The sequence below is a fragment of the Oryx dammah genome, unplaced genomic scaffold, assembly GCF_014754425.2.
Source record: "Oryx dammah isolate SB20612 unplaced genomic scaffold, SCBI_Odam_1.1 HiC_scaffold_3, whole genome shotgun sequence".
NCBI lineage: Eukaryota > Metazoa > Chordata > Mammalia > Artiodactyla > Bovidae > Oryx > Oryx dammah.
The window spans coordinates 44,741,666-44,754,578 of record NW_024070187.1 but is presented as its reverse complement, the minus strand read 5'-3'; the positions used below and the strand labels follow the sequence as shown (position 1 = coordinate 44,754,578).

General features: G+C 44.9%; 1 protein-coding gene across 1 annotated transcript in view; it reads left to right on the top strand.

Moving 5' to 3' along the window:
* Positions 1–12,913, top strand: part of SEL1L3 (SEL1L family member 3) — a 109,786-nt gene that overhangs the window by 8,629 nt on the left and 88,244 nt on the right. The window contains exon 2 of the mRNA XM_040237972.1: positions 7,671–8,241. Coding sequence (XP_040093906.1) covers positions 7,671–8,241 — 571 coding nt within the window. The remainder of the gene's footprint in view (positions 1–7,670; positions 8,242–12,913) is intronic.

Here is a 12,913-nt window from a genome sequence, read left to right as displayed (position 1 = left end):
TGTACAGAGTGATGTAAGTCAGAAAGAGAAAGACAAATATTGTATATTAATGCATGTGTATGGAGTCTAAAGATAGTACTGATGAACCTATTTGCCAGGCAGCAATGGAGATGCAGGCATAGAGAGCAGACTTGTGGACACAGTGTAGGAGGGAGAGGATGGGATGAATTGAGAGAGTAGCATGGAGACATACTCATTACCATATGTAAAATAGACAGCCAAGGGGAGTTTGCTGTGTGACACAGGGATAAGGGCTCTGTGACAACCTAGAGGAGTGGGATTGGGTGGGAGGTGGGAGGGAGGTTCACGAGGGAGGGGCTATATGTATACCTGGGGCTGACTCATACTGATGTATGGTAGAAACCAGCCCAATATGGTAAAGCAATACCTTCCAATAAAATTTTTTTTTCAGTGATTAAAAAAAAATTGAAGAGAACAGAGCCTGGGTTAAGTGTTAAATATATGTAAAAAGAATGAGGAAGAAGTTTTAAGTCATTCTCCGAGAAGGGACACAATTATATTTAACAAGCCACAGCATATCCTGGACTCCGCTCCTTATTGTATCATTAAATAAGGAAATGTCCCTTCCAGGGAGCTGAGGAAGGGAAGCCCCAGGGATTGAGGGAGTGGGCATTTGGACTGGGGAGTGTTATTCACCCATGCTCACCCCTCTGGTCCAGCTTCCATTAGCACCGGCCGCCTCTGGCTTCAGCTAAACTCTGCTGTGGGCTTAACAGCTCGATTCAGATCTTAACGGGGGCCACATCTTGGCACCTCTGGCCAAGTGAATAAACCCTCACTTGTTTAAATGCTGGCCATATCTCCCTTCATACAAAAGCAGAATTCAGTCTGGAGTTCTCAGGGAGCAGTGAAATGGCAAATCTCTGGTCTCGTGGTGTGTGCTGTCCAGTGGAGAGCCTCGGGGTGGGTGTGAAGAGAAGGAGCCGCTAAGTGTCTGGGCTGACTCGGCTAAGCCTCCAGTTGTGGAATGTTGGAGAACGTTCCCTCCGGCTTGCCGTTTCCTTGTCTTGAAAAATGGGGTGAGCTGATTTATCACCAAGGATTCATCTGCTCTAATATTCTCTACTTATAAAATGATTTTAATTTTTATTCCCCCTCTTGTAATTTGGAGGTCTACATGATAACATAAAACAGTTAAACTTCTCCTTGCGGGGGCGGGCAGTTTGGACTGTACCCACCTCTTGAGGTGTTTCTTCCTACAGGTTTCCCATGACTAATCAAAAGTTGTGGCTGGCTCTTCTAGCATTCCTCTGCCTTTTGAAGAAGCTGCATTTTCCATTTTCATCTTTTAGAATGGTTGTTTTTCTCCCCCACCCCTAAACCCCGACTTTTAGGGGAGAAATATTCATGTGACACAAACTTCGAAAGATAAGTAAAGAGCAAGAGTGCAGGTCTCACTCTCCCCCTCTCTCCTGGTCACCTGGTCCTTCTCCACGTGAGCCGCCAGGGCCGTGTGTGCTGAAACAAAAGTGTATATATTTTTTCCTTTTTTAAAAAGTTGCACTTCTAACTTTGCTTAAAAACAAACAAACAAACAAACAACTGGAGATCATCCCATTATCTGCAGGAAATCTTCCTGATTTGAATAGCTGTTTAGTACTCCAGGAGCAGATGTACTATCATTTACAAAACCAACTTTCTCTTGGTGGACATTTAGGTTTTCCATCTTTTGCAGTTACAAGTAGTGCTATAGTGGAAAGTCATACATAGATCAATTTGCACAAATTTGACTATGTATATTTGTAGAAGCAAATCATAGAAGAATCTGGGGGTCAGAGGGTAGGGACATTTACACTTTTGATAGTGCCTGATTTCTGTCCGTGGAGGTCATGCCTACAGCAATACATAAGGGCAGGCGACCCCACTTCGACCAGTGCAATGTACTATTGGGCTTTTTTATCTCTGTGAACCTAGGTTCAAAATGGCATTTCAGTGTAGTATTTTTTTAATTTTCAAAAAATATTTTTAAAAATTATTTATTTTTTTAATTGAGGGATAATTGCTTTACAGAATTTCGTTGATTTCTGTCAAATATCAACATGAATTAAGCATAGGTATACATATGTTCCTCCTGAACCTCCCTCCCATGTCCCTCCCCATCCCACCCTTCTAGGTTGTTACAGAGCCCCTGATTGGGTTCCCTGAGTCATAGAGCAAATTCCCATTGGCTATCTATTTTGCATATGGTAATGTTAGTTTCCATGTTACTCTCTCGATATGTCTCACCCTCTCCTCATGCCCCTGTGTCCATAGGTTGTTCTCTATGTCTGTTTCTCCATTGTCAGTGTAGTTTTAATTTCCCTTTTTCTTGCTATAAGTGAGAATTTTGATTAATATCATTTGCTCATTTTTCTTGATTGCTAGCCTTGTTTCTACTCAACTGTCAGTGCTCTAAAATAGAAACACTATCCCCTTTTTTATTTGCACACATTTGAGTATGAATATTCACTTATTCACAGATTCACAGAGATCAAAAAGCCCAATAGTACATTGTTCTGGTCGAAGTGGGGACGAAGTGGGGATGCCTGCCCTTATGTATTGTTGTGGGCTTGATCTCCCTGGATGGAAATCAGGCACTATCAAAAGCGTAAAATGCCCCTACCCTCTGACCCCCAAATTCTTCTAGGATTTGCTTCAACAAATATACATACTCAAACCTTTATTGATTCTTTATTGTCAGTAGAATACGAGTCCACCTTCCTTGGGCTGAAATTTGGTGTTCTCCAGAGCTGGGGTTCTGCTTTCTTTTCACCCTCATATTCCCATGTCCTTTTGTGTTTTCACCCTGTTCTGTTCTCTGGCCAAATCCAGCTGCTTGCTGGACCTTCGGACAGCCATGTTTCCCTGCCTTCATGCCTCTACTTAAGCTGTTCACAACACTTGCAGTGTTCTCCCTTTGCCTCCCTACCTAAAGAACTCTTCAAAGCACTGTTGAAATGCCATTTCCTCCACAAAATCTGTCCCAGAGCCCCCAGTCAAAATGACTCTCGTTTGCTGTATTCCCTTAGGATTTTGCTTTCAGTTTGACTGGCGTACTGCCCATGTTCTGTCCCATGTCTCTGCTATTTTCAAATATGATTCCCTGATCCCAGACTCTGGGTGCTATCCACCTTTGCCTCTCCTACAGAACTGAAGAAAGGGCTCCCTATTTCTTCCCTCTCTGGAGAAGACTACAGTGACCCGTTTCTTTAAGATTGTGGTGAGAATACTCATAACAAAACATTTACTGTTTTAGCCATTTAAAAATTTACAGTTCAGTGCCAGTAAGTATATCCACACTGTTGTGTGGCCATCACCACCATCCATCTCCAGAACTCTTCTCAGCTTGCAGAACTGAAACTCTATGCTCATTAAAGCACACTTCCCCATTTCCCCTCCCCATTGACACTCGTAAACAATCTACTTTCCATCTGTGTGAATCTCACTTCTCTTGGTAACTCATGTAAGTGGAATCAAGCAGTATTCATTCTTTGGTGACTGGCTTATTTCACTTAGCATAATGTCCTCATCATTTATCTATATTGTCGCGTGTATCATAATTCCCTTCCTTTTTAAGGCTGAATAATGTTCCACTGTATGTCTGTACCACATTTTGTTTATCTGTCAATCCATCAGTGAACATTTGGGTTGTTTCTACCTTTTGAAAATGTTAGTTGCTCAGTCGAGTTCAACTCTCTGTGATCCCATGGACTATAGCCCGCCAGGCTCCTCTGCCCATGGGATTTCCCTTGCAAGAATACTGGAGCGAGTTGCCATTTCCTTCTCCAGGGGATCTTCCCAACCCAAGGACCAAACCTAGGTCTCTTGCATTGCAGGCAGATTCTTTACTGTCTGAGCCCCCAGGGAAGCTCAGAATACCTACCTTTTTGGTGTTATGAATGATGCTGCTGTGAAGCTGGTTGTAAGCCTATGAACATATCTTTTCCAGTCCCTGCTTTCAACTCAGGTATAGACACAGAAGTGGCATTGTTCAATTATATGGTAATTCTGTGCTTAATTCTTTTAGGGACTGCAGTACTGTTTTCCACAGTGGCTGTACCATTTTACATTCCTGCCAGTAATGCACAAGCGTTCTGATTTCTCTACATGCTCTCCAAAATTTGGTCCTTTCTTTTTTTTTAAATAGCAACCATTCCAATGGGAGTAAGGGGGTCCACAGTAACCTTTTTGCTATTGTGCTTTGGACCGGGAGCAGACTGTGGCTCCGATCATGAACTCCTTATTGCAAAATTCAGACTTAAATTGAAGAAAGTAGGAAAAACCATTAGACCATTCAGGTATCAAATCGCGAGCGATTATACAGTGGAAGTGACAAATAGATTCAAGGGATTAGATCTGATAGAGTGCCTGAAGAACTATGGATGAAGGTTTGTGACATTATACAGGAGGCAGGGATCAAGACCATTCCCAAGAAAAAGAAATGCAAAAAGGCAAAATAGTTGTCTGAGGAGGCCTTACAAAGAGCTGAGAAAAGAAGGGAAGCTAAAGGCAAAGGAGAAAAGGAAAGATATACCCATTTGAATGCAGAGTTTCAAAGACTAGTAAGGAGAGATAAGAAAGCTTTCGTCAGTGATCAACACAAAGAAATAGAGGAAAACAATAGAATGGGAAAGACTAGAGATCTCTTCAAGAAAATTAGAGATACCAAGGGAACGTACATGCAAAGATGGGCTCAATAAAGGACAGAAATGATATAGACCTAACAGAAGCAGAAGATATATTAAGAGGTAGCAAGAACACACAAAAGAACTATACAAAAAAGATATCTTCATGACCCAGATAACCATGATGGTGTGATCACTCACCTAGAGCCAGACATCCTGGAATGCGAAGTCAAGTGGGCCTTAGGAAGCATCACTACAAACAAAGCTAGTGGAGGTGGTGGAAACCCAGTGGAGCTATTTCAAATCCTAAAAGATGATTCTGTGAAAGTGCTGCACTCAACATGCCATCACATTTGGAAAACTCAGCACTGGCCACAGGACTGGTAAAAGTCAGTTTTCATTCCAATCCCAAAGAAAGGCAATGCCAAAGAATGCTCAAACTACTGCATAATTGCACTCATCTCATATGCTGACAAAGTAAAGCTCAAAATTCTCCAAGCCAGGCTTCAACGATATGTGAACCATGAACTTCCAGATGTTCAGACTGGATTCAGAAAAACCAGGGGAACCAGAGATCAAATTGCCAACATCTGTCGGATCATTGAAAAAGCAAGAGAGTTCCAGAGAAACATCTATTTCTGCTTTATTGACTATGCCAAAGCCTTTGACTGTGTAGATCACAATAAACTGTGGAAAATTCTTCAGGAGAGGGGAATACCAGACCACCTGACCTGCCTCCTGAGAAATCTGTATGCAGGTCAAGAAGCAACAGTTACAACCAGACATGGAACAACAGACTGGTTCCAAACAGGGAAAGGAGTACGTCAAGGCTGTATATTGTCACCCTGCTTATTTAACTTCTACACAGAGTACATCACGTGAAATGCTAGGCTGGATGCAGCACCAGCTGGAATCAAGATTGCCAGAAGAAATATCAATAACCTCAGATATGCAGATGACACCACCCTTATGGCAGAAAGCAAAGAAAACTAAAGAGCCTCTTGATGAAAGTGAAAGAGGAGAGTGAAAAAGTTGGCTTAAAACTCAACATTCAGAAAACTAAGATCATGGCATGTGGTCCCATCACTTCATGGCAAATAGATGGGGAAACAATGGAAACAGTGAGAGACTTTATTTTCTTGGGCTCCCAAATCACTGCAGATGGTGACTGCAGCCATGAAATTAAAAGACACTTGCTTCTTGGAAGGAAAGCTATGACCAACCTAGACAGCATTTTAAGAAGCAGAGACATTACTTTGCTGACAAAGATCCATCTAGTCAAAGCTGTGGTTTATCCAGTAGTCATGTATGGATGTGAGAGTTGGACTATAAAGAAAGCTGAGCACTGAAGAATTGATGCTTTTGAACTGTGGTGTTGGAGAACACTCTTGAGAGTCCCTTGGACTGCAAGGAGATCCAACCAGTCTATCCTTAAAGGAAATCAGTGCTGGATATTCCCTGGACTGATGCTGAAGATGAAGCTCCAATACTTTGGCTGCCTGATTCAAAGAACTGACTCATTGGAAAAGACCCTGATACTGGGAAAGACTGAAGGCAGAAGGAGAAGGGGAATGCAGAGGATGAGATATTGAATGGGCATCACTGACTTGATGGACATGAGTTTGAGCAAGCTGCAGGAGTTCGTGATGGACAGGGAAGCCTGGTGTGCTGCAGTTCATGGAATCGCAAAGAGTTGGACATGACTGAGCGACTGAACTAAACTGAGCTGACTGTGTTTTGGATGTCTAAATCACAAAGTCTCATTTAGAGAAGAGCTCTTAGCATCCATCCGTCTGTGCCTCCTAGTCAAAAAGTATTGCCTTGATTTCATGACAAAACTTTCCAGACTTTTTTCTGGAAGGAACGTCTACAGTGAGAAGGCCTCATCATTGAAACAAGTAGATAAACCCACAGCAGAAAATCTTTCTTGGCACATCCGGCACCATCCATGGTGAAAAAAAATCAGAAAACACAGTCTGTGGTCCGAGCCTGCCTATGTGTGATTTGGAGCAACAGAAACTTCCTGCTGGCTCATTCGTAATGTAGGCTTATCCTGGCTCAGAACTTAACTGAGAAAAAGGGGCCAGGCTGGCATCCCTGATATGTGTTCTCTCGGGCGCCGCTTTGAACTCTTCTCCCATCGTCTCATTTGGCTGCTTTTGACTACCATTTGAAGTCAGGACAATAGTTTGAAAATGTCTGCAGCTGGACTGCCTCTTTTCCACTCTAAGGCATGTTCACCGCTACTGTTCAGGATTTGCCCTGAACTAGCTCTTCCATTTGGAAACCAACTCTGGAATGATTGCCATGTAGCTTTGAAAGTCCCATTTTGATCAGCAGATGCTACTCAGTCTGGGGAGAGAATTTAATGTGGCCTAATCTTCACTTGTGTGTATGTTGGTTTTTCTCCAATTGTTTGGTAGTGCTTTCGACATCCTTTATCTTCCACTTTCATTGCATGATATAAATGGATATTTTTTTTTTCTTCCAGGAATATAATGATTCATGTATCTGTTAATATGGGCAGTGGGAAGAATTGGGAGATTGGGACTGACATATGTACACTACTGATACTATGCATAAAGTGGATAACTAGTGAGAACATAGTGTCTAGAACAGGGAACTCAGCCCTCTGTAGTGACTTAAATGGGAAGTGAATGCAAAAAAAGAGGGGATATATATACATATATGTATAGCCAATTCGCTTTGCTGTACAGTAGAAATGAACACAGCATTGTAAAGCAAATGTGCATGAATGCCAAGTCGATTCAGTCAAGTCCAACTCTTCGCAACCTTATAGACTATAGCGTGCTAGTCTCCTCTATCCATGCGATTCTCCAGGCAAGAATATTGGAGTGGGTTGCCATGCCCTCCTCCAGGGGATCTTCCCGACCCAGGGATGGGACCTGTGTCTCTTATGTCTCTTTCATTAACATGCAGGTTCTTTACCAGTGGCGCCACCCGAGAAGCCCTGTAAAGCAATTAAAACGAAAGTTAACAAGAATATGATCATTTTTAAACTTACTTCTTTTCTTTTCTTCTCAGAATTTTGTACCATCTTTGGGGAGGCAGACTTCCCTGACAACGTCGGTGATACCCAGAGCGGAGCAAAGTGTGGCTTACAAAGACTTTATTTATTTCACCATCTTCGAAGGGAATGTTCGCAATGTGTCTGAAGTCTCGGTAGAGTATTTATGCTCTCAGCCTTGTGTTGTCAATTTGGAAGCAGTTGTTTCATCTGAGTTCAGAAGTAGCATTCCCGTGTACAAAAAAAGGTGGAAGAATGAGAAACATCTTCACACCAGCAGAACACAAATTGTACATGTGAAATTCCCGAGCATCATGGTTTACAGAGATGATTATTTCATCAGACACTCCATTTCAGTATCTGTGGTGATACTACGCGCCTGGATTACTCACCAATATAGCAGCGGGGACTTGAATGTTAAATGGGAGGAAAATTTGCTACACGCTGTAGCAAAGAATTACACGCTGTTGAAGACTGTCCCGCCTTTTGAACGCCCTTTCAAAGATCATCAAGTGTGCCTTGAGTGGAACATGGATTATGTTTGGAACCTTCGAGCAAACAAGATTCCCCAGTGCCCTCTCGAGAGTGGTAGGTCATTTGCCTTGCTGGGGACCTAATGCTCATTTCTTCAGACAGCCTGGATGGGAGGAGGAGGAGTGTATGAGAAAATTCTTATCTTAGCAGTCGGGGACACAAGGCAAACTGAGTCTGTAATTCTGGACTTTGGGGAGAAAAGGGATAAAATGAAAAGGTGTGAGCAGAGAAAGAGTAGGAGAGAACAGGATTGAAGATGGAGGTGAGAGAGAGGACAGAGGGTCATGGAAGGGTGCTTTGAGAGGCTTGAATCTGCTTTACGTTGAAGAGGAACATTAGTGCCACTGAAATAAGGATCTGGAAAATCTTCCTCCTCAGGTCCCTCAAAAAGCCCTCAAGTGTTGGTTTTGGTGCAGCATTAGCTTGTCAGCCAAGTACCTGAGTTCAATTCCTGACTCTGCCACTTTCTGCCAGCGTAACTTTGGAACTTTCAGAACCTGTTTTCTTATCCGTAAAATGGGATAATAAATAATAATTCCCTCAGGGCAGTGTGGTGAGAATTAAATGAGATGTGCTTAACACATAATCAACACTCAGTAAAAAGTAGTAGGCATAATGATGATAGAATGCCAACTCTATATTTTAACCCAAATGTCACAGGGTCACAGCCACTGAGGAATCAATAGAGGAAGCTCCTATGCCTTTTTTCAGCCTTCTTTAAGCACTGGGGTTGGAGGTCACTGGCTACGTGCATTTGGAAGAAGAGGGCTATAGTTCTCTCCATTGTTGCAGGGGGCACCTTGCTATGTGGATGTGGAGTGCCTGCCAGCTCTCTCCCCATCCTGCAACGGGGGCCCTATCCAGGCATGCTCCCAGGCACTCACCCCGAGCCTGGTCATGTTTGCTAAAGTGGGACCCTAGGATCATCTGTATCAGAATCACCCAGGGCTCTTGTTGCAAATGCAGATTCCCATTTCCTGCTTAGACAGGATCTGTGGGGTGTCTGGCCCTGGAATTCACATTTTAAATACATTTCCATGACTCTGATGCACCTTAAAGCTTGAGAAACCCTGGAGCAAGGATAGAGCTGGTGGGACTTTGAGTTGAAGTGGCTGGACCCCCAGGCAGACTTGGAGGGTGGAGGAAATACAATGGCAGTGAATATTTCCTGGGGTCACTCCCAAACAACCCGGCATATAATGAAAACAGAATGGACCAGAATAACCGTGTAGTATATAGTTGGTCAGAGGCCACTTGCTGTAGAACCAACACATTTGGCATTTAAAAATACTCTTTATTTCGAAATAAATAGACATTTGCAGGAAGTTGCAAAAATGGGATCAAGTCCTTGTTTATTTCCCCCAGCTTCTCCTAACTGACATCTTCCATAACTAGAGTACGTTTTCAAAACCAGGAAATTGACGCTGATCTAATACTCCTAACTAGACTGCAGACCTTCTTCAGAGTGCACCTGTTTTTACAAGCACTTTTGTGTGTGCATAGTTCTAGACAATTTCATTCCACATTTTATTTTATAGTCCTCTTCTATGTCTGGCTTATGTCTGAGCAGTGCTTTAAATGTAGTAAAATCTGGAAGAAGAATCCACTTTCTCTCTTTCTGTGTGTGTGTGTGTGTGTGAGTGTGCACACTGAGGGTAGGGCGGGATGGGCAGTTAAGCCTCCGAAATAGTCAAGCTGCCTGCGTTTTGATGATCAGTGTACATCCCTCTTCCAGGCAGGGCCCCATGCTAGCATCTGTCTGGAATGCCTTCCGCGGGGATACCTAATTTGTTAAGGAGAAGGCAACACGGGGCACCAGCAGCCACAGTTTTGCTTTGCCTCCAATTGATTTTGTCAGGGCTTAATGATTCCATTTCATGTTTGGCAAATCACATATTTCTCATGAAGAATGACTGAATCGCAAGCTGGAAGTTTTCAAATGAAGTCATTTATGAACCGGCTGAGTTCTTAGGGTGCCCGAACATACCCTTAAAATGCGAAACAGCTTTTCTTTCTTTTGTTGTTCCTTCTCAGTAGTCACTGGGTTCAGGAACAGCGCAGTGGGTTTTGTTTCTCCCCACCTCCTTCAGACCATTACTTTTGGGGCGAGAACCAGTCTAATAAAGGCATAATGCAGAAGAAAACCTTTTCTAAGAGTCAAAATCACTGACAATGGCGGGGGGCTCCATCCACCCGCAAAACCAGCTATTTGCCAGGCTGAGGTTTGTTCACCAGGAAAGGGGAGCACTTCCCCTCCCTGTCTTAAAAAGGAAATCAAAAGAGAGTCTGCCGCAAGCCCCGTGGAAACTGTCCACGACCTTTGTTCTTGATATCGGTGGCGCAACGGAAGGGGGCCAGGCCTCTGGCTGGTTCCCAGCGGGGGCTTCTTTATTCTGCTCTTGAAGAACAAGAGTCAAGTCTGAACAACAAGGTGGCATTAGTGCGCCGCGGGGGCGCTTTCATGCCTGGCCCCACCGCAGTCTGCCGCCAGCCCTGGTGTGGAGTAGGGGGGACGTTTTCTGTGTCGAGTGCCTGCTATCCTGCAAGAGCTCTGTGTCTGAACTAAGTACCCCCTGTGACTCGCTTGCATTTTCTTTTCTCTTTATGAAGAGAGAGCCCAGTCTCGGTGCATACATGTTCCGTCTGTGTGGTTGGAGCGCCCCCACCTAAAGTCTTCAGTTAGGCTTCCGGGGCCAGAGCTGTGCGCCCTGACACTCTTTGTAGCTCATCTCCTGTGCTGGGATTGTGCCAGCCTGGCCGGTGGGCTGGTTTTGGGTGGAGGTGCAGCCGGCTTCCGTCCCGCCCTGCTGGGTCAACCTACCCTGGATCAGAAGCTGGCAGCCTTTCAGGACACGTTTGTGCCAAGGCTCAGCCACGTGCCCTGCCAGTGCACCTGTTTTTGCCTTTGGCCAATAGATCCACCCTGCCTGGGCCCAGCTGATTGTCTGTTCCCTCCAGGGGAGGACACCAGGCATTATCCGCTGCCTTGTCACACGTGTGCCTGACTCACGCATGAGCTCACCCAGAGAAAGAAATCAACCGCTCGGGCTGGTGGCTCCAGGGGTGCACCTGGATCACACGTTCTGTTGTGAGAGGTCAGCTGGCCCTGCGGCCTCCATCTTCAGCCCAGACCACGTATTCAATCGCTGTTCACCATGTGTCTGCTGTCATCCTGGTCTAAGCCACCATTGTCCCTGTCTGGATTCTGGCCACAGTCTGCAAATGGCCTCCCCACTGGCCCTTGTCCCCCTACGCAATGGCCCCTGCAGCCGGCTCCTCCCTGATGGAGTAGGGAAGGATCACCCACGTCCCTGAGCATGGCCTGTGGAATCTGTCCCTGTCCCCTTACCGGCCTCATCTCCTGCCATGCTCCCCCTTGCCCACCTGTTCCAGCCATGCAGGCCAGCTTGCTTCTCCCTTGATGTACCAAGTTCATTCCCACTTTGAGATATTTGCATCACTGTCCCCTCCCCCTAACATGCTCCTCCCCTAGATCGCTGTGTGACTTGCTCTCTTACCTCCTTGCAACCTCTGCATGAATGTCATCTTACTGGGGACAGCATCCTGGACCACCTTATCTAAGACGGCAGCCCTACCCAGTTGCTCCCGCCACACCAGTATCCACCTTTTATTTCCTTCATAACCTTAGCTCCCCCAGGCCTTGTAATTGAATATACTGAATGGTTTATTTGCCTGTGGAGTGTCTCTGTACTAGCACACAGGCTCCATAAGGCCTGGTTTGTCTGGTTCTGGTGCCCAGTGTGGCACCCTGTACACAGCAGGCACATGACAACTGCTTGTTGATTGAGGGATGAGGGCTCTTAGCCAAGAGGCAGGGACCCTTTCTCTCTTAGCTTATGTGTGACCGTCACACTGTGACAGCCTTCTTACATGGCTATGGTAGGGAGCGTGTAGGGTGGGGTCAGCCGTGTGCCTTCCGTAGGGCCTGTATACACTGAGGCTTCCTGGGTGGAGACCGTTTTGCTGCGCTGGTTATGGCTGCAGTGATTCTCCTTTGCAACTAGACATGAGCACACCTTCACCGTGCACCTGCCCTCTAGCTCGAGTCTGTGATCACTCATCTGTATGCCTTGGCTAATGCATCTCTTTTTACTAGAAGCTGCCACCCTGCCGCCCCCTCAACACTCTCCCAGCCCCACAGCCATCTTTCATGTTTTCCTAGCAAAATCATAGTCATATTTCAGTAGTCCGCTCAAATTTTCTACTCCTTCCCCACAAAGGTTTCTTCTTTTCTTTTCTTTCCTTTTTTGATTCTCAAATCGGAAACGAACTCTCTGCCCTCCAGCTGCCTCTAGTTCTCTCTTGGTACTCACCACCCCTTATGATGTGTATCATGTTCAATTCCATAAAGATTGATTGAACACCTATCCTGCGCCAATTTCTTTACTAAGTCTGGATATTCAAAGACGCAGACATGGTCCTTCTCTTTAACGTGGTTATCCAGAAGTAAACACAGCTCCCAATAGTAACAGTCACTTTCCCTTACTGAGCACTCACTGTGTGCCAGGAAGTGTGCTAAGTGCTTCTGCAAGTATCTAATTTAATACCAGTGCTCTACTGTCATTATTTATAGAGGAGGAAACCGACTCAGAGAACAAGAGTAATTGGTCTAAAGTCACACAGCTAATGATCGAACTAGGACTTGAACTCACATAGTTTGGTTCCCAAACACCACACTTAACCACTAAGCTATATTGCCAGGGGA